General features: G+C 40.6%; 1 protein-coding gene across 1 annotated transcript; it reads right to left on the minus strand.

The window, feature by feature from the left end:
* Positions 1-7,929: 7,929 nt before the first annotated feature.
* On the minus strand, positions 7,930-21,710 carry timp2a (TIMP metallopeptidase inhibitor 2a). The gene is made up of 5 exons (XM_023431307.2): positions 21,302-21,710; positions 13,911-14,011; positions 13,706-13,814; positions 11,520-11,644; positions 7,930-10,065 (listed from the first exon to the last, which is right to left on the minus strand). The coding sequence occupies exons 1-5, from the start codon at positions 21,429-21,431 to the stop codon at positions 9,868-9,870; spliced, it is 663 nt and encodes a 220-aa protein (XP_023287075.1). The 5' UTR covers positions 21,432-21,710; the 3' UTR covers positions 7,930-9,867.
* Between the last annotated feature and the right edge of the window lie 710 nt (positions 21,711-22,420).

Consider the following 22,420-nt stretch of genomic DNA (forward strand, 5'->3'; position numbering starts at 1 on the left):
TGTCTTGGCATACTGAAAAAAAGGAGTAGGATAGAGAAAATATGTGAATTGTGATTATGGGGATGGTTGTAACATTTTCTTATATGGTGTTACAACTATCCCCACCCCTGTCAGCCAATGTTTACCTAGCTGTATCAGCATGGTGGTTTGAAATTAGCATGGATGAAATGACTCACATTTTACGTAAGAACCTACTCTCTTACCCGATAGAAGTTACCTAATTCAAACTTCAACAGCATCAGTACTAATCAAAATATAGACTTGGTCCCAAAAATTACTTTCTTACCTGAAAATTGATGTTTTGACTGTAAAATCTGCACACTTCCTCTCACAGCCATCCAAATTCACATGCAAGATCAGGGAGGAAGTGGATATACATGAAATTGATCACATGACTCTTATGTTATCCCTTATTGGTGAAAGTGATGCTGTTACAACTATCCCTTTGTTACAACCATCCCCGGTCTCCCCTACTATATATGCTGTATAATCTTAATACTTTCTTGACCAGTGTAGCTGATTCTGATTCAAGTGACATGTAACAAAAACAAAAAAAAAAATTCAACCTACTGCAGTTAAAGATCTTAATAATAGCAGCAGGAGCAGTAATGATACCCGTGGTAGCCTTCAATATAAAAGTAGCAGCGGCCGACTGGGCACATTAGGCAACTGTCCCGCAGCCCCATAAACCCAAAAGCCCCAAGGCTCACTGTGTGTCAGCTGGTTTGTGGTCACTTGACTGATTTTTTTAAATTATTTTTATTTTTTATCGGAAGCATGCAGCACTACCGTATCAACTGACATGACAAGAGAGGGCCTTGATGTGGGTCCTTTGTTTTATTTTCTAGTCATAAGGCCTCCTCTTGAAGAGGGTCCCTTTGTCTTTCAGTGTTATATTGAAAATACCACACACCACACCAGGGTCCAGGCAGTATTCAATTATAGAAACACCATAAACAATGAGGAGAGAGTGGGAGGAATGTTAATTCAGCCATGGCAGTAGCATTTTTATCATCTTTTTTAACAGCAAGTTTTTTACTTTGAGAATGCGCAGACAACAAGGAGCCGACTGGAGTGAGCTTCAATACAAGTCCATCAAATTTAAAACATATTGCACAGCTCTTCCCCAGTACACAGTGCTTTATTTAAGGTCAATGATATTTCCTAAATAGTATTCTGAAGAGGGAGCAGTAATGTCAACAGTAGCCATTTAGTTAACAGCAGTGGCAGTAGAAGAAGCAGTAACTATGATGGAGGGTTTCCCATCATGATCTTCATGTCATGTATAACAACTCACTATTTAAAAGGTGTGAAGAATGCCAGCAGTTGTTAGAGAGGCTCATCTATAGGCCTGCGTACAGCTTCTAGAGCTAAATATATTCTGCATCTGCCATAAAGGACCAGTGCCACTATTCAGGCAAACACTGTGTGTGAGTGAGTGTGGAAACATTTCCCCCCTTCTGATACAACTTCCCTTTTAGTTCTTTGAATTTCTCCGCTGCCCCCCCACACCTTCACATGCGTTACATTTCCCATGAGCATCACTGATTTCTCGCTTTCTCTTTAACTCATTAAATCTATTTGTGTCTTTGATCCTCGCCCCCCCCCCCCCCCCCCCCCCCCACCCCCCCCCCCCCCCCCCCCCCCGCCCCCCTTCCCTCTCTGTAGAGCCGACCTCTTTCCGTTGCACTTGACCCTTTCCACTCTCGAACTTTTTCAGCCACTTTTCAGTCCACAGTGTTTTCATCTTTCCCTTTCCCAGAGCGTCTGTTCTTTCTGTCTCTAGGTGAAAACAACAATTATACAAAACTACACATAGTATTATTTTATTATGACAAATGTAACAAAATTAAATAGATGTAAAAAATTATAGTTATGTGCAGTTTTAGAAGATGAACTTACATCTTGCATTTGAGATCATGACCATAATGTTTCCCTAATCTCACAAACAAGATGCATTTTGTGGCTTTATAAGTTTCAAACTCAAAAATATGATACAGAGCTTCAGTGAGGTCCAAAAGTATTTGACCAGGCTACTTTCCCATCAACTTAAATGGGAGGAGTTTTAGACCCCACTGTATATTTATAAAAGTACATATATCTAGTGTCACAGGTGGCAGGTGGTGCTGACAAACAGAGGAAGAGTAGGTGGAACGATGTAAGTAGCTCCAGTGAACTTTCATGTGATTTGCATATGAAATTTAAAAAAAGAGAGAGAGGAAGTGTGTTTCCACAGCATCAGGCTTCATCAGTGATGCTGACAAACTGCACACAAATGGACCTTTCCGATATATTTAGATGATATATGCAGTTGGGTTAAAGTTCCTTGTGTTGCACCGTCTTCTGCTGCTCATTATTTAAGCTGATGCAGGAGGCAGCTTCTGTTTCACTGAGTGGGAAGTGATATCAAAATGTATAAAAATATACATGTATAATCCCCTGTTTAAAAAAATATCTTTCTGGCCCACAGCCACACTATTTTGGTCCACTATCACAGTTCTCATAGTGTCAATTTTACACAGTTTTCATGTGAAAAAGCTCTAAACACCAACCATCATTATAAAGTATCAGACAGTCACAGCTGCCAAGGGTTGGTTGAGACAAAAAACAGAGTTAAAAGAGAATGAATGTTACATTCATCAGGTGCAAACATGACTCCAAATGAATGATAATGTTGCTTCGTAGCTGCTGGACGTGTAAATAAGTAACTGTTTGCTAACACGCCGTATTAACTGAAAAGTAGAGGTGGGCAGGTCGAGCCCTAAAATATCAATACTACTCACACAAAATCTTGTTTGGGAACCAACCAACCGACCAACCAACCAACCAACCAACCAACCAACCAAACAAACAAACAAACAAACAAACAAACAAACAAACAAACAAACAAACAAACAAACAAACAAACAAACATATTCCTCATGTAAGATCTCTAAGAAATCCCTCATGTTTGGTAAGTTATTTGGTGGTAGTTAAAATATATTCAGAAGTAACATTCCCCTCATAAATCATATATAACATATTTATCTCCCTTGCTTGTTAGTAAATAGCTATTTTTAACAATGAAAAGTAATATGGGGGTTTATGGCCACAGTATTATGCATAAAATTTGTGGTATCGTCTGCCTCTATTTAAAAGGTGATGTTGACATACCCTGTTTTCTTTAAAACTAATTTATTCAGTTAGTAATAATAAAATGGGAATATGCAGTTCAGCTAATCATGTACTATATTAAACATACCATTTAATGTACAGTACCAGAGTTAGCTAACATTTCACTGAAAAACACAAATGTAAGCGTGAAGTTTTTGCCACTAGCTTGGCTAAAATGAATCAGATAACAGGGGAGAAGTTGTCTGCCATGGAGTCTGGTGAGAGGAATTCAGTTAAAAGACAAGGTCGAAACAAGAATGTAAACTCTCAAAGAATGCTAAACATGATGCGCATTTTTTCAGGTTTAAGATAACCCATTAGACTGATTTCCAGGCTCATGAACTGCTGCCCACATCTCATATTTTCATATGAGTCAAATAAAGTGAATTAAACTGATACACAGGAGATCAAGTGTATTTTCACCAACAGATATTTGAGAAAAAGGTTTGAAAACCATCCTTCTAAGTCTCAATAACTGAGAGCTAGAATTATGATAACTTATTACACATTTTAGATAATATTGCTTTAGTGTTCAAGGGAGAACATTTCACTTTTCAAAGCAATGAGAGGACTGATGCTTTCAAAAGAGGAGATTTGATTGTAGTATTTGATGCAGCACAGAGTGTCCTGACCTGAAGGTATCTAACAGAATAAACTTTTGGCTAGGAAAAATATCTCAAACAATTTAACAAGTGAGGCAAAGCATCACTGAATAGGCCTTTGAAACATCTTAAGTGTTTTCCATTACGTTGAGTCATGTGTTTTTTTTTCAAGACAATATAAAGAAAAGAGGATTAGAGGCAAAGGACCTTGTAAGAGAAAAATGGAACCCAAAAACATTACATAGAAAAAGACAATAATTTAGTTCCATGGTAATCCATTAGATTGACGTGCATTAAAAGTCCAGATCTGGTGATGAGAGGAACTAGACTGTTGCAGTTGGATCACTAACAACACAAAATCATCCAATTTGTGTGTCAAATTTAAATTATTGATCTTTTATTGTGTGAATTCCTTAGGTGTTGTGAGTGTAGTGATGCATCCTTGAGCTATGACTCCACACGACAGTCAGACTCACAAGTTAAGGAAAATTCAGCTAAGTTATCTGGAGACGTCAATGTAATGTGGGGAGTTTCTTTCTGTGACAGCTGCTTCAGTCATGATTCACATTAGTAACATCTCTTAAGAATGACTGTGCTCCTTGTTTAAACCCCTGAGAACTGCAGCAAATGTGGCGTAGAGATTGTGGGTGGGATCAGCCACGTGTTGTATACATCACAACTTTATTATCAGTTAAGTGTTTTTAACCAACAACGCTCTGGGGATGGAAATGTTGGTCGGACTGTCCACCACTGCGATCCAGACTGAAATATCTCAACATCTGAGGGATGGACAGCCATGAATTTTTGTACAGGCATTCATGGTCCCCAGAGGATGAATCTTAATGACTTCCTCTGAGTTCTTGCGCCACCATGTTTAATTACTGAGTGGACTGCTGTGAAAGGTTGGTCAAGACATTAAGTGGGTTTCTATCCACCTGTTTTTACAAATTTTTTCAATTTGTACATAAGAAAAAACCCTGAGTGGAAACTGCTCGAAATATCACCAAAGAAAAATGTAATCCTTATTTTATCCTTGGCTGAGGTGGAAAAGTTATCGTGTCCATAGAAGCAAAATGTGACCAAGTTCAACAGGCTCAGCAAGTAAAATCATGACATATATGAGGCATGTGACTGAGCTAAAGACTACAAATGGAGGTAGACGATGAACCACTGTTTGTGGTTTTACTGGCACTCTTTTAGTTACGTCAACTTGTTGTATCCTCTTCTTCTACCATGGTTCAATGGCACCCGATGTATTAATTCACATTTTCTTTTGCGGATTTTTCTCAAAATTCGGTTAAAATTAGCACTACGTTTGGATGAAAACCGGTTAGTCATGGTCCCCAGAGGATGAGTTGTAAAGACTTTTCATCTTTTTTGCTCCTGTAATTATGGAGCAAACGGCAACAACCTGAGATCTGTCTCAGCTGTGTCTAACTTTTTTCAAGGGTTATGATTTTTTTCTGGATTTCTTGAGTTTTTCTTCTTGTTATTGTTGCATTACCTTGTATTATACTGTGCTATGCTGTATCTTTTCTTGTAATTAAATGCGCTACATTAATATAACTGCCGTACCTTCCTGTTTGAAAGCGTGGGGTCAGATAAGCAGAAGAAACCTTGTTTTGAAGAAGCTGCTGTGTCCTCTGGTGGCCACTGGGTGGCATCAAAACTACAAGGGACGGTGTTTGTGCAAATGTATGAATTACTTACACCAGGAACATAACAGTGCAGCTATACTGGACCAAATTTGATTGATATGCTTTTATGTCAGCAGGTTAGAAAGACAACCGATGTTTAGTACGGGAATATGAATCCTGTGAGTTTGAAATGAGCTTTAAATCTCTGCTGTATGAATTATGCTTTTTGTGGGGAATATTTTGGAAGACTCAGCCTTCTGATCATGTATTAGTTTAATTTAAATTGATAATTCTCACTGTCACTGTCCTCAAACTCTTTATGCCATAAAATGTACCCGTGTCCATTATTACTTGTAAGTATTTTAGCAAAAACTTTGACCATGTCATCTCACATCGTCGTACATCTCTATCATTCAAAAGTCTATTGTTTTTACCAATAGCCTCATTAACTGCATCATTGTCTTGCTATTGCCACGGTATATATAGAAAAATAAAATATCTTTAAACCATTAAATATAACTCTTTAAAGTCTTTAAAGTTATTTTGATGTTAAGGTGTTAAATGGTCAAATTCCTCCTTTTCTGCGTCATGTGGCTCCACTTCACTATTTAAAAGGTGTCACCACCCAGTAATACAACATCATACTCACTTCATCTCCTCATTCAGCTCATCAGAAGCATGTCACCAGATATATCAGCGGGTAAAAAGCCATATATTTATAAATACAGGGGAGTAATTGTCATAAAGACTTTCTGCTGCCTTTGGTCAAACATTATGTAGTTAATGGTTTACTTTTTTTTTTTTTTAGGTTCACGATTCATTTGTTCACAATTGTTGCGCTTGTTTGGATGAAAACTTCCTGTCTGCCGTCTCTGTCTTGGGCAACCAAGATTGCAAATCAGAGGTTGCAGCAACGCTTCAAGGACCTCACGTAATCAAGAGTTTCCCAACTGGTTTCATACACAAAGGGAGAAGTCAAAAACATATTAAGAGAAGTGACAAAGGGCAGCCGTCGACACCCTGCATCAGTCCACTTCACCTAAATATAGTTCTGATTTAATTTACACTCTCCCTCATGACAACAACGACCTGACCTCAGAGTGTCCAAATTAAAGCTCCATGTAGGAAGAAGTGAATTCCCCTCTGACACCGGATGATTATTATGATCCTGTTTGACATTACTGAGGAGAGACTGAACAGAGATGACAAAACCGCCCGGTCTGGGCTCAGCCTGCACATTTCTCAAATATTTTCCTAGTTGAGTCGATTACCACATCTATTTAAGCGTATTTGTCTGCCCTGCTCCCAACACAGCCTCTCCACTCCGCTCTCACATCCAAAGTGAGAAATTAACAGCATCCAAATGAAGGTCAAGTTCAAATGCTTAACATACCAATATGATACAAGTTTGGAGGTGAAATCTGACATGCCACGAAATGTGAAAAATTAAGAAACTGTCCTCCAGAGGATTTGTTTTATGGGCAGGAACTTTTTATTACTGCAAGTCATTAAGGATTGTAGTGGTTGTTATTGTGCAGATTTAAAATAAACAAGACATTAAGGAATGAATAATTATATAAGTACAGCATTTATATTACTTTTATTGTTATTATTTATACACCATACAATAGTGGAATAATCAAATGTATTTTTTAAACTCGTCTCATCACTATCAAATGTTATTTCTTACTGCTTCTTTTCACAATAAGAGTTCATTGTATATGCCAGCTAGAGGCATGGCTCTGTGGCCTGTCACGCCACTATATTGTATATATAATAATGTATAATGCACTATGTTCATCATGATTTGATTGTCAATCATGATTGTTCACTAAATGCTTTCAAAGCGAAGCTGCAGCCAATCACGTGCTGCCTCTTGCATGCAATAAGAGATTGCAACATCACTTCAAGTTAAATACTACTGTTTAGCAAGTATAATGTTCACTGTGTCTTAGTTTATCAACATGCTAACATTTGGTAATTAGCATTTAAGTACAGCTGATGAGAATGTCATTTGTTTTTAAGGCTTAGGTTTTAAAGTATTGGACATGTTGAAATATTGACTTTACAAAAGCAGAAGATCACCTGAGGTGATACAATTCATCCTAATAAATGTTTTGGTTTGAAACCACAAATGTCAACCTCATGGTGGCGCTAGAGGAATAGTCAGGGGATCACCAAATCATTATGATTTTTGCCTGGGGACCATAAATGTTTGTAAAAAAAAAAAAAAATCAAGGCAAACAGTCGAACGGTATTTCAGTCTGGATGTGACGGACAGACTGACACTGCCATCCCCACAGCTGCAAACATGACGAGCAATAATCTCTTATTGTAAAAAAGAAGCAGTGTGAAGTAACATCTCATAATAAAAACAAATGTCTGCATTGATAGTATTACTTTCATGATGTGCTATTGTAGTTATTTTGGGTCTTTTGGAGTGAATGCGATCCCCCCAAAAAAACCAAAGCCTGCATCACTTCACCTCAAAACCCAAAACGCACCAACATTCAAATGACTCACACAGCCAGTGCTGATTCTTTCAAACGTGTGGTTTTTATTTGATAATACTGAATATTTTTGTCCTTCGCCCGGACTTACACAAAGCATCAAACACATGCACAGTCCTCTATTCACACAAGGTACCCATTTCTCATTTCTCTCCAAAAAGGATTAATCTCTCTCACTCTCACGTTATTCCAGCGCAAGAGGACCTTCTCAACTCAACACTACAGCTAAAGACATCGTAGACATAGACAGCGAGAACACACAAAAATCATGACAGGTATAATAATAACACTGAAAAAATACAAAGTAATGGAAAATGGAAAGAGTTTACTTTTAAATTATGCCTCTAATACTCCATCATATATATATTTTTTTGTTAATGTAGCTTGAGGTGTATAAAACAGCACTGTAAACTTCGATTGAGTAACTTGCTTTCTAGGACAGCGATAAAGCTTTCATTAATAACTGGGAGGAGCAGGAAAGACAAGTCAAAGCTAACATTAAGCGTGTAAAGACCTTATTACTCATGAGATGAAATGTCTGCGAGAGTATATTGGCAAATCATGAAAACTGCTGTTTGCATTTACAATCAACAGATAATACAAAGACACTGAAATAACATCCCACGAGCTCTTTTTGTTTCTCTTTCACACATAAAATCTGCAAAAAGATCCCTTATATCCGAACCTCGCACACGCCACTTTTTTTTTGTTTTTGTTTTTCTTTCACTGCAAATACTATTTGATCTGTTACAAAGATAGCAAGAATAAGCTTGCGTTTGTGGATATGGATCACCAAAAGCACTCAAAATAGGCGAAATATCTGCACCTGAGGTGGATCTGTCGGTCTGGGCGAAAGATAATAACTGTCACATCAGAGTGTTCAGGCTCTTGTCTTTACTGGAACTCATCCTCAAAAAGTGCAAATCTAGTTCTAATGCAGTAAATAATAATTATCAAGTAACAACAAAAGTATATGCATAGGTACTGTACAGCTACATAGTGGGGATAACAAGGGACAGAGGTGAGGATATGAAGAAGAAGAAAGGAGGAGGAAGAGTGAGAAATTTGGGATGTTTCTGATTGGACTGTGGGGCAAGTGGCGAGGTGTTGTTTTTACCTCACGAGCAGGTTTAAATTTAGAGCGCTCATCTTCACACAGCATAGACTGGTCCAGTGAGGCCTGTGACGGTCACAGGCTGCTGTTAAAAAAAGAAAGAAATCACTACAAGAAAAAGATTTTCACCGAATGAAACCAGAACATATCAGCCATGCGAGATGAATCATGTTCTTTTTAAAGAAACAGTAAAAAACATGCCGTGGGCGTCCGATGTCACCGGCCGCCAAACAGTTCCCAGCAGAGAAGATGAGAGAAGCAGTAACTAATAGTGTTCGCAGAGAGGGAGACAATCATTTAAAAAAAGGCAACTTGGAATTTGGCTTTGGAATAAAATGGAGAATGAGGTAATAAAAGTAGAAACACAATGGGTAACGAATGATCGTCATCGTAGATCGGGGATTGATTGCGGAGTCGGAGAGCAGAGCTGTTAAAGAGCTTTGCCGGGCAGGAAGTGCTCTGTCTCAACGAGAATTTATATCCTCCTGACGCCAGCCTCAGGAGGAAGTTACATCATCACTCGACCAGTCTATTTCTCATGATGCTATTTTATTTGTTTTTTACAGAGACGCTGTGTCTGAGAACAACCTCTGAGCCTCTTCAGTCAGTTAATGTTGAGCAATTGTGAGGTTGAAAGTGGCTTCATGTTGCTTAAACTGACTGAAATGCTTACAGACAACAAATACAAAGAGATTGTTTTCAGACCAGCGGGTAATTTCAGTTACAATAGCTTTACTTTTTTTTTTATCAAAAATCACTTTGCCTGATGTTGTTATATTTCATTTCAATGGAATCGTTTACATTTATTTTCGTCAGGCTGTGCAGTGGGCAGTCAGGCATGCGTCAAGCGACTAAGGGTCCTCTGCGTCCAGGAACTCCTTCTTGGGCGGTGCGACGCCGCGGTACCAGGAGCAGGAGCCGTCTGCCCTCTTCACGCAGGCGTAGTGGTTGGCCTGGCGCCCGTGCACCTGCTTCTCGATCATCAGGTCCGTCCACAGACACTCCTCGGGAGCCGAGATCTCGCAGGGCAAAGAGGGACAGCGCACAATCTGCAGAAACACACAAAACAATGTCCCTAAACTGTATAACCTGCTCAGGGAATTTAAGTCGAGCACTGACATTAGTGTATTTCATTTTTATTGTTTAGGCCGGGTATTGTTTGAAATATTTAAGACTTTAAAGGTTATTTTACGCATTTCCTTGTGTTTTATTTCAAGTGTTGATCTGTACGAAGAAATGTTTGTAGTTTTAAGAACCAAAAAACCATCTCAGTGTAGTTTTAGGTCAGAAGAGAGCCTCTCTTCTGATTGGCTGACTGTTTTCTGAGTGATCGAATAAAATCATGGCTGATTTACGACAGGAAAACAGGCAACAAAGGTCAACCCGCCAGGAATCAAGCTGTGGTATGTGTCTTAAGCATCAGGCCACAGGACGACCTTGAAGTTATAATCCTCAAAACTTTCATGGAATCAGATGCCATTTTTGTTACTATTTATGGTCTGCTTTGTTGCCATAATAGCCATTCAATGTATTTACATTGATTAATTATCTATCTATATATAATTTCATTGGTAAAGGTGGAGATGGATTCAGATTGCCTACCGAAGGACAGGCCAAGGATTCCCAGGACCCAGCATAATTCTCTCATAGATCTCATACATAGAACAGCCTTTCTGTTTACTGCTCACTCACGTGTTACTGCTAATTCAAATGGTTTATTCTACTGTCGCTGCTTCGCGCTTAACTGGCAAAACCATGGGGGGCTTTTATTGTGACGCAACCACAGGAAATGCAATGTATTTGTTAATGCTGGCTGCAACTGCAACATTCATTTGTTTGGCTGCACTGTAAACTGATACACCCGTTGTTCTACAGTTGTATTTCTCACAAAAATGCTGCTCAAGGTGTTTGCTGTTGTATTAACCTGCACGCTGTTACCACCAGTAACCACGAGCCACCAAATCAACCAGAGAGAGAAAGGATTTATGGATTATAGTTTAAAGAAATTACATGTTTTTCTAAAAAACAAACAAACAAAAAAAATTTGTGTCACTTATTGGAAGAAGTTCTCAAATGTTAATTGTTGTCTGATGTACAAGAACATAAAATACCATCTATATCTGTCAAAATTATGATTTAAAGGAGTAGTTCAACATTTTGAGAAATTTGCTCATTCAATTTTTTTTCCCCAGAGCCTACAGCTAATTAAAATGTTGTATCTTGTTTGTGTAATCTACTCAAAAACACAAGTGCAAAAACAAGTTGTGGTTTCTTGGATGTTTATTAGGTCTCCACTTGCTGCGCTGGGTCAAGAAATAGTCCCTAGAAGTATATGTTGACTGAATAAAAGATGGCTGTTTGTTGTTGTTCTGCCTCTTGTCTCATCTCGTTTCGACTGTTATGTCTGGTTTTGCGCCCCAGACGGGAAATAACTGGAGCCTGTTTTTCTTTTTTGAAGTCTGGGAGATAAACCATACACACACAGGGCCGTCCACCGCCTTACCTTGCAGTCACAGCCCATCTGGTAGCGCTGGCTGAGGCTCTTCTTCTGGGTGGCGCTCAAGGAGTCCCAGGGCATGATGTAATCACAGAGGGTCACATGCATGCGCCCACCGGCCTCTGCCTTGCCTGTAGAGGAACAAAACAACGATAAAAGCGTCACAATGACAGACATGTGACAGAAAATTCAGACATAACAAGATCATACATACAATAGAACACCAACACCCAGCTCCTGATGCATCAATAGACATGTTCTCATTGGACAAAAGGTCACAAAATATAAAAGATTAGATTCACAAGTAAAACTGATAATATCTGTTACTTCTCAGACTGGTGCCTACAGGCATCAACACAGACCACCTGTCCTCGTGAAAAACTGGAGTTTATGTTTCACGCACGGGTCGAAGCAGTCAAAACAAGAAGATATTTCGAGTTGGGTTTACAGATCTAACGTGTACTTCACTTCACCACTATCTCTCTGCAGAGCAACTCTCAACATGTTGAAGTCTTCACAGGATGTCCTCCCAGACGGGACTGACTCATGTTTCACTGCAAGCCTTCCAACTGTTAACCCTTCAAACTAAAGACAGGATGAGTCATTTCAAAAGATGCCCTGCTCGGCAGAAAGTTAACTTTCTTTCTCACTGCCCTTGTCCTACATCTTGAGAAAAAAAAAAGAGTCTGGGAAGAGACAGGAAATGCTGGCTTCAGCAGTTCCTCTCCTTACAACTCTATGTAATTAGGGGCGAGTGTTTGCGGGTGCATCTCTGTCTGCGATGGGGAAACCAGAGCATGCATGACATCATGGTCCTCTGTGTCTCCTCTACTGGCTGTACTATGTCTCATTCTGATGCTGACGGCCTGTGCTGCTCTCCAATCACAATACCAGCCAGGTTTAGCGTGCAAGTGCTAAAGTTTTAGTTCGACATGTTTGGAAATCTGATTATTCACCCTCTGGTGGAGAGCCGGAACATCGGCAGATCATCACCTCTTCAGTTGACGAACGGTGCTACCAAACAAAACAAAACTAGCAAACAGCTGCTTTTTTACACATCCAGTCACTATGGAGCAACGTCAGCATTAATTTAGAGCTGTGTTTTCCCCCACTTCATGAATCAATCACCTATATTCACTCGCTTTTCGCTCTGTTTTTGGTCTCTACCAACTCCTGAGGGAAATATTTTACTCTTCAGGTGCTAAATACTCCACTCTGTTTAGCAGCTAGCCGCTGACTTTGCCGCAGGTAGTGTACAGTGGGTTAATGGAGCTTTTTCCTCGCAAACAACTGCCTACTGTGACTGAAAATGATGCTATGAGAGCGGTGGGAGTGAGGCAAAGTTTTCTTTAAAGCTCCGTAAAGCCAAAGGGGGCCAAAGCTATCTATTGTTTATATAAAACTATTGCTTACAGCTGCTTTAAGGTTACTTAACAAAAATGGTTCATACGACTAATCACAGTAGAGTGTGAGAAAGGCTATGCAGATATAAAAATGCAGCCTCAAGAATACATCTGTGAAAGTAAATGTGAATACAAGGTCATAGACAGTCACTAAGGCACATCACATACAGACAATTAGAAAATGCTCCTTTCAGGGTATTATCTTGCAGAGTGAAATATTATACTTTCACTTCATGGTCACCTCACCTCGAGCAGGGAGAACGAGCTAAACCATTCGTACATTTACATCTCCCGAGAGCCCGAGACGACAGACAAGGTCACTCCCAGTTTCCACAGAGTAGTCGGCAGCGTATCATTACCCATAATAACATAAACAGTTACTCCTCCAACACACAAAATGGCACGCTAGTCTTTATACAACCTCGTGTTTGTCTGCCCAGCTGTTTATACCTGCAGGTCCTTATCTGATTATCTGTCTGTGAAATTCTGATGCTTTTCAATCTGTCTGTCTGTTCTCTCACTTTTTGTTTATATGTTGAATCTTACTTTTACTTTTTTTCCATTTACTTGATCAGAAATTAAAACGCATAGTATTTTCAGACACGTCAGTTCTTTGCTTAAGATGCAAAATGTCAGAAATTAATAATTACCAATCAGATGTTACGAAAGCCCAAAGTAACACATTAATATTTGTTATTTTGACTAACAGTCAAAAAAAACAAACCAACAGCAATTCCTCTCATTTGAGAAGCTGATGCAAATAATAACAAATATTTATTATATACAGACCTGAGATCAGGTACTCCTTCTTGCCAGTGGCATCCAGGGTGACACCACAGACAGCAGACACAGGGGCAGTGAACACATCCTCAATGTCCTGGTTAGGCCCCTTGAACATCTGGAACAAAACCACAGAGAGGGGGGTCAGAGGTCAGGAGGGAGGAGTCAAAGTCTGAACATAAAACCCTCTTGACTAAATTACTACTGTTCTTACCTTGATCTGCTTGATCTCATACTGGATCCTCTTGATGGGGTTCCCGTAGATATCATTCCCTGAATCCACCTCTCTCTCTCCCACCACCTTTGCTCGAATCACTGTTGAGGAAACAGAGAGGAACATGGTGTCAGATCTCTGCTGCTAACAAACACCTTCATCGTCAATCTGCTGGTTATTTTCTCAATGTGTTTGCAAAATGTCAGAAAGTAATGAAAAATTATTCATTCAGGTTTCAAAATGTCCGAGGTCACATTTTCAAATGTCTTGTTTTGTCTGACCATCAGTCAGAAACCCCAAAATATTCAGTTCACAAAAATATCAAACAGAGAAAAGCAAGAAATTCTCATATTTAAGAGGCTGAAACAGCAATTTTCAGTTGTTTGTTTATAAAAAATAATCATTATGTTTCTGTCGTTCAACTAATTGTTGCAGCCTTAAATATAATAAGATACGCAGGGCTGGAACTAGAAATTACTTTCCTTATTGATTCATGAACAGATTATTTTCCTGTTTGATCAGTTGTTTGGTTGAGAATCAAATAATAGTGAAAATCACGTCACAATTCCACAAAATGTTTTGTTTTATCCGACCAACAGTTCAGAACCAAAGACAATTCGTCAGTTGCGCCCCCACTCAACTCATCATTAGCGCTCTGAAGATATGATCATAACCTCATGACATGCTTCCACTGAGAGCTGAGGATGGTGAATCATCACCAAGGCCCCAGATTCTTATCCACCGCCTCCCAGGTTAAAAAAAGGGCAGATGGACAGCAGCCACAACAACAACCAGAGCTGCCTGAAGTCTCATGTGCACATACCACATTGAGGCATGGCACTGACAACAACATGAGCTTCAGCATCTACAGAAGTCCAGTCAATGAAAACCCAAACTAAAGGTTTCCATTGGTGCTTGGCCTGCAACACAAACAATCCTGCTTCCAAACATGACCAGGAAACCGTCAAAGGAGCAGAATTAAGGAATAAGAATACAACTTGGAAGCTGATATACAGAGAAAGACTTGGCCAGAGGCAAGTTTCTCACCGTGTGTGTGTGTGTGTGTGTGTGTGTGTAGTGTGTTTAAATGGCCTGACAGACTACATCAAGCTTCAGCTATGCTTAGGACATTTATTCAGAATGGAAAATATGAGCAATAGAGAAAAAAAAAACAAAAAAAAAAAACATAAAATAAGCAGGAACAGAGGACACGTAGATAAACACACACACACACACACACACACACACACACACACACACACACACACACACACACACACACACACACTACTGCTGTTGCTCTTACACCCTTGGGTTCAGTTTATGGTTTGGAGCAGACACAAATATGGGGGTTCATGGCTCCCAGAGTTTATAACGTCTCTCGTTTTTCTGCTCCTTCCCTCTTTACTTCCTTTTCCCTTTGTCATTCTTCCCCTTGGTCCAAGATGCATGCTTTTCTGCACAAGTAACTACGGCAGCACTTGGGGTTGGAACTAATGATTATTTTCATTATCAATGCATCATTTAGTCAATAAAATACCAGAAAAAAATTTGCCAAATAAACCAAAACCCCAGAAAGAATTCATTTTACAATGACATAAAACAGCAATCCAGAAATAGGTGAAAAGTGCTCATCCCTATTTTCCAATACACATTCAAATAACGTTTTTGGTCACACAATGTATAAATATCTAATAACAACTTCATTATTGGAGATGGTCTTTATTGAGGCAGTGCAGGAAACTGAGTTGATCAAATCTGAAACTGAATTCTTAATTGAATCCATTGAGGTGTAGCTTTCTGCAGCTTTAAAGCTGCTCTAAATCAATATTTTCAAAGTAACGATGAATGAAATGACTGCATGTAATGTGAAGTGGGTCACTAATAATGATTAACCTACAGAGAATTACAACAATTACAATTACAACAACTGCAGTTTCTCTTAGCTCTCAGTGTTTTAGTGTCTTTCAGCTGCTTGTTTTGGTTTTATGGCCTGAAACTGTTCTGGTTTAGTCTGTTCTCACTCTTTGGATGCAGCAAACATCTGTTTTCAGAGAAAAGGCTCTAAAAACCTGCTGTACACCACCTGCTCAGCACCAAACAAGCACAGTCAGCGACGAGCTGGTGAACACCGTGGAGCATTTAGCATCTAAAGAGAGAGATATTTCCCTCAGAAGCTGGTGGTGGAGACCAAAAACAGAGCTAAAAAAAGAATGAAGATGCCAGTGTACTCCAGCAGAAGTGCTTTCACCATCCCGCTTTCAACTTCAGATTGGAGGGAACGTGCCCGACATGATTTCTATAATTTTCTGAAACATTTGTTACACAACTGTCTCTATAACTTTACATGTGAAAAACTAATGAAACACTATGAATGTCTTCCTGCTAGAAAAAGTGTTATCTCCATATTTAAACAATGCTGCGTCCCCGTCCTCTCCATCACTCTGCCTTAGAGGCTGTTTGGAACAACTATAAACATTAGTTTTTTATATTCTATCTGTCCCTTATATTCATCAGGTGCCAACAAACACAAGTCAAAACGCTGCTGGTCTTCTTTCTTTCAACTTACTGACGATAACTGGTGATAATTGGTCAATATTGTGTTTACAGCTTGTTGTGCTGCCCTCAAGTGGCAAAACATTTTTTTTTTTTAAATCCAGGTTAAGTAACAAAAGTTATAAACAGATAGATGAGAACAGACAAATGACTAACCGAAGGTTTGATTTACTTCTAGTAAAAAGGAGGAGATAAAAGTTATTAGTTGATACAGAGATTAACACACCCAGGTTTTTTATTAACTCGGGGGAGGATACAGAAATGGAACCATTATCAGCACTGATAAATGGATTTATGGAGTAATTCAGTGCTTCAGAGAAATCAACCCCAGTTTCTCACAAGCAAACCTCTGCATTTAGGTTCCACTCTGATGCTTATGCAAATATGCAGCAGCAGCCAGAGTACACACATAAACACACACACGCAGCAGTATACCTGGCTGGCGCTCTCTCCTGCATTCCTCTCAGTTTTTCCGCTCTCATTTCCTGACCTCATTCTGAGCCACAAACTAATGAGCAAAGAATCAGCAGCAGGACACAATACTGAGGGGAAATTACCCTGCTATTCACAATGGATTGCTATTATGAGAGCTTATCTGTCTGCCTCGGTGTTGCAGACATGTTTACTTCTCAGTTTCCCCCTGCAATAAAGCCAGAGCAGATGATCCTGTGCAGTCTAAACAGCGTGTTGCGGAGGCAGCAGACTACCCAGCGTGATGCTAAAATAGCACGACTACTGTGGGGGGCTGCAGGCGGCCGAGTTTCACCGCAGATTGATCCTGAAGTCGTCTGATCACCAGCAGTCAATCAGCAACCAGGAGCCCCCTCCATAAACCACCAGCTGACCCAAATTTCGCCTGTTCCCCTACCCTCCCGACCAGGGCGACGCTTAATGACTTATACATGCGTATCAGTTGCACTACGCAATGTTTTCCATGCAAACCCCATATGAACACACACACACACACACACACACACACACACACACACCACATCCTAAGTGCCCCCCCCAGTTCAATCCACCGCATGACTATCCATTTCTTTTTTCATACTCCAGCGACCACCAAATCATCTCCGACTTTCCTGGTGTGGTTTGTTGAGCTCCAGACGTATGTGGGCCCTCTGTTTAACCTGTCATTTGAACAGAGACGAAGCGCCTTCAAACACAATTCGGCTGGCGCTTGTGAACCTCTGGCAACATCTGTATGAAGACCTGTGCAGCAGAGAAGAAAGACAGCTCTGGTTTTCTCTGTGAGGTCTTTCGTGATACAGGTACTGGAGCTGCACTGCTGTTAGTACAGGGGAGACGGACTGACAACCAAGATGATGGGCGGTTAAGAGTCAGACCAGCACATCAACAGGATAATATTATCGACCAATATTAACTTTTCAGATATATTGATTTTGGCAAATAGGCATAAAAGTGTTTTTGTGCATATGTGTTCCTTAGTTTTCATAAGTTAAGTGTAATATACTGTTATTTGTGTTTCTATTTATATTAATGATAATATTATAGATCTGCAGCTAGCAATTATTTGCATTTTTGATTAATGTACAACTTGTTTGCTCTATAAAATGTGTTTGTGTATTCATTTTGCAATGATACAAAACAGAGAAAGGAAGCAAATCCTCACATCTGAGAAGCAGGAACTACTGAATGTCTGACATTCTCGCCTACTTAAAACTGTTGTGAATTCATTGTACATCAACTACTCTAACTGTTCAGCCTGCGGTGATACTTAAAGCAGCATTAACTGATTTTTTGGCCACTTGGGGCAGTGGAACAAGATGTAAACACAACACTGATATATCAGCACCTTTTAAGTTGATCTGCAAAAAGTTGCCTACGTACACAGGCCAGTTACAGAGCAACGTAAGCATTAAGTTGTGTTACAGGCAACCTGACGAGTTTAAGTATGATATCCACTCTCCTTTTTTAGCTCTGTTTTGGTCTCTGCTAACTCCTGAGGGAAATATCTGGCTCTTTAGCTGCTAAATGCTCCACTATGTTCACCAGCTACTCACCGGCTGTGTGTGTCTGCTTTTTGTTGCTGAGCAGTCAGTGTACAGTGGGTTTTTCTCTGAGAACAGCTGCTGCTGTTACTGAAAATGTAAGCGATGAGAGTGGTGACAACGAATCAAACTAGTACATTTGCAGGTTGGAAAACAAAAACAATTAGCCGAAAGACGCCAAAAGCGCTCCATAGACCTGAGAAGAAATGCAACAGCATAACAACTATCTGTGGGTTTGTCACTATGACTGATCTCCTGCACATCTGACCCATTGTTGATATAAAAATATCAGAGTGCAGCTTTAATTTCCAGTGAAGTTTTACTGTTCAAGTTTTACTGTTATCCTTTCACTGTTTTCTCTGATAAGCAAGTTTATTGATGAACTGTAAAATACAGTATATTTGGTGTTCATCATTTTGACAAGTTTTTATGAACCGTGTTGGAGGGAACCTTGCACACACGTCTATGCGAACACACTTCAAATACATGTAGCAGCTGATATAAAGTAATCCAGTTGCATCCAACAGGCTCCTTCAAACACCCTCCAAAACAGTCTGATTTATTTTCAGAGCAACTTGAGGTTTTGGTTTTTCGAGACACTGTTTTTCTTATGATGCATGCTAAGTACTTTTCATGAAGAAAACATGTCTCCATTTATGGAAATATAGACATGCACGGTCAGTGTGTATGTGTTGTTGCATGTACACTGCTGTTTTCCTGCAGACAGCAGGGTGACGCTGGTCTTCCACAGTGCCCAGCCTCAGGACAGTCGGACTGGGCAGGGCTGTGGGGAAGTTCCCCTTTGTGGGCTTTATATGAAAAGAGGATGTTTGTCTCTGTACATGTGTGCGTGTGTAATTGTGTGGTAAGTGTATGACACTGCTCGATTTTTACGGCCTGTGGTCTGACCCAGAGCATCGGCTAGCATGAAAAACAGAAGGTGACACACACTTAAGAGACACACACACACACACACACACACACACACACACACACACACACACACAAGTTGCTGGTTGCAAGTACACATAGTGTGTGAACAAGCAATGAGTGGGATCCCATTTCACCCAAACAAATCTCAGTTGTCAGGCCACATAACTGTCGACAGTGTCGCTTTGTTGTTGCCTACATGCACATTCTGGGCAACGAGACAACCAACCAACTCTATTCTGACTCTCTGCTCTTCGCAAAACCTGCTAAACCCATCTCAGCCCTGCTTCTCCTTCCTCTCTCCACAGTCCCGCCAAACCCACGGTGTCATCCTCAGATCAGCCCTGAAATCATCGCCGGACAATGACATTTGCCATTGTTGCCGTTTTAGTGGTCTACGCGGCCTTTAATGCGCATCATCCTCCGCCCATCTTTGTGAGAGCTGACGAAAGCCTTATTGACTCACACACCCTTTAAAAACAACATGAGCACACATGAAACACAAATACACCTCTGCTGTGAGACATCCTGTCTCTGATGACCTGCCACCTCAGCGAGAGATTGAGTCACACCTGAAAGTAGAGGTCTCATTTTGCAATATAAAATTACACAGATATACATCTTATCCGCAAACACACATGCACACACTTGTGCATGTGTAAAAGAAGGAAGGGAAGATGCAGCCAGAGTAGTGTGGTCTTGAACTCTCTCATTCTCAAGGATACCATGCATATTTTGACTTCGACCGTGACTTTTATTACTTTTTCCTCTGAAACACGCCCTGAACTGACAGCCAGATGTCACTGTGTGTGTGTGAGAGAGTGCACCATGCATGGCAGCAGGCCCGCAGTTGTCTATGAGGACTGTGAAAGTGTGTGTGTGTGTGTGTGTGAGTGTGTGTGTGAGCGTGTCCCAAAGTTGGGAAAATCCCAGCAGCATTCCTGTAATTCCTCCCAGCACCACCCCTCGCAGGAAGAAACAAGGCAGGAATGGAAATAAAAAAAAAAAAAAAAAAAAAAAAGGAGGAGGAAAGCTCGCGGTGTGACATATTCTGTGGTTGAGATTCAATCCCCCCCTCCTGAAATTTCTCCTCACTCTCTCCATCCCTTGTCCTCCTCTCTGCTCTTTCCCTCCTTGTCTCTTTTCCTCTCTTGTGCCACGTTGCCCTGCGAAAGCCAGGAGACGCTGCTGCTTCGTCCCGGAGCTGCCGAGGGTGAAGCCTGGTAAACACACACTCTGCTTGAGAGCTGAGACATTATGTACAGTGATGGTACCAGACTCCTTCCTGGTTGTTACACTGGCTTACACAAACATAGTGCACTTACACCCTGAGATACAACAATGTAGCTCCCTTATAGTGGATTGTAGAGGTTTAAACTGAGATATTACAGTGAAATCAGAGGAGACAATTACCGTAAAGTTCATTTAGGTCATTATTAACTTATCAGTGAGCACTATAGATGGAATTTGAACTCCTTATTTTATGTTAAAATTAATGTAATGTGGACTTTACATTGAAATGAGCATGTGTTTGTGAATGTGTGTCCCTTCAAAGCATGCAAAAAAATATGTTTATGTTTCCCAAATGGCTACTTGGGTATTTTAGAGGTCTATTCTTGTCAACATGACATGACAAAAAATGCGTGTCTGCAAGTGTGCAGTCTGAATGCAATGCAAACTGTCTGGGCCATGGCCTTGAGGAGCAACACCCTCCACCTTCAGGCTTTCCAGCGGTTTCCAGCAGCCAGTGTGAGCCCATTCAGCGAGCACCGGAGGCGGGTCGAGCTGCTGCAAACCACCGCTGTAGCTCCGGTCATCCGTGCCGGAGCCTGGTGCAACATGGGCTAGGTAAACAACAACAACAACAACAACAGTCTCCGGTGCTGTACTCACCTACATCGGCGTTGCAGAACGCCTGTTGCGGATGTACTGGAGCGCAGCTGCAAGCCTCCGCGAGCTCCTCCGCCCTCCACAGGACCAGCAGCGCGAGCGTGCAAAGGATGCCGTTAACGGAAAACGGCATTTTGTTTAAACACTGATGCGATGTTTTTTTCAGCCTCGTCGTTGCTGTGTGCTGCGCAGATACGTTGCAGTCTAGATCCAGTGGCAGGGAACAGCGTCCCCCTCCCCTAGTTTTTTTTTTTTTAACCGACAGAGACCTGGCGACGTCAACAGCACCGGACTGTCTGCTCGGTCAGCTCCGGTAAAGGTGAGGTTACACGGTGAGCTCAGTGGGCCCCGGAGATGTTCTGGTCAGTGTCAGCTGGTGTCTGTCTTTTCAGAAGTGTTTTCCTTTCTGAGGTCGAGGCGGTTTTATAAAGCTGCCCGCGCGACTCCTCCCCCAGGCGGTGACGGCTTGACCGGAAGAGGGCGCTGCGTCCTACGTCTGTAACAACCGGAGCTGGGCCGTTTCAGTCTGAGGGCCAAGAGGTCCCTGATACTGACGTCTGTTTTAGAACAAGTTCGCAAAAAATAAAATCAATTAAATCGACTAAAATACATGATTAAATTATTATTTTTTTATTTCTATAAAGGTAACCAAACTGTAATATTTAAAGACGTTCCCTAAAGGTTCCTGTTACCTGGGTTGTTTATAAGAAACACCTCCAAGTTATCACTGCAGGGTTACAGGCTACACATCTCAAGAAATGGTCCAAATAATGCCATTAAAGTTATCATTCATCTTTGCTGATGCTTCTGTATTTTTACTAAAACTGAAAGCATGACTTTTATTTGTATTGGAGGATTGTTACTTTTACTTGAGGTATGTGGTTTTTCTTGTGTGGACTGTTGTAATATGAAGTTTGAATTTTTACATAATGTCAAATCATTTTTAAAAGGTGAAGTAGATGTAGTGTGAATTCAATTGTTACATTTCTGCACATAAGTTACTTCCACCTGCATACTCTCCATCCATGAACATGACCTTCTCAGGATAAATTGATAACACACCTGTGTGTCCTTTACCTAAGTGTAAATGTCCAATGCACATCTGGACATGCTGTACTTGTG

This window comes from Seriola lalandi, unplaced genomic scaffold (assembly GCF_002814215.2).
Source record: "Seriola lalandi dorsalis isolate HSWRI2012SDOR001 ecotype SW California unplaced genomic scaffold, Sedor1 jcf7180002054920, whole genome shotgun sequence".
Lineage (NCBI taxonomy): Eukaryota > Metazoa > Chordata > Actinopteri > Carangiformes > Carangidae > Seriola > Seriola lalandi.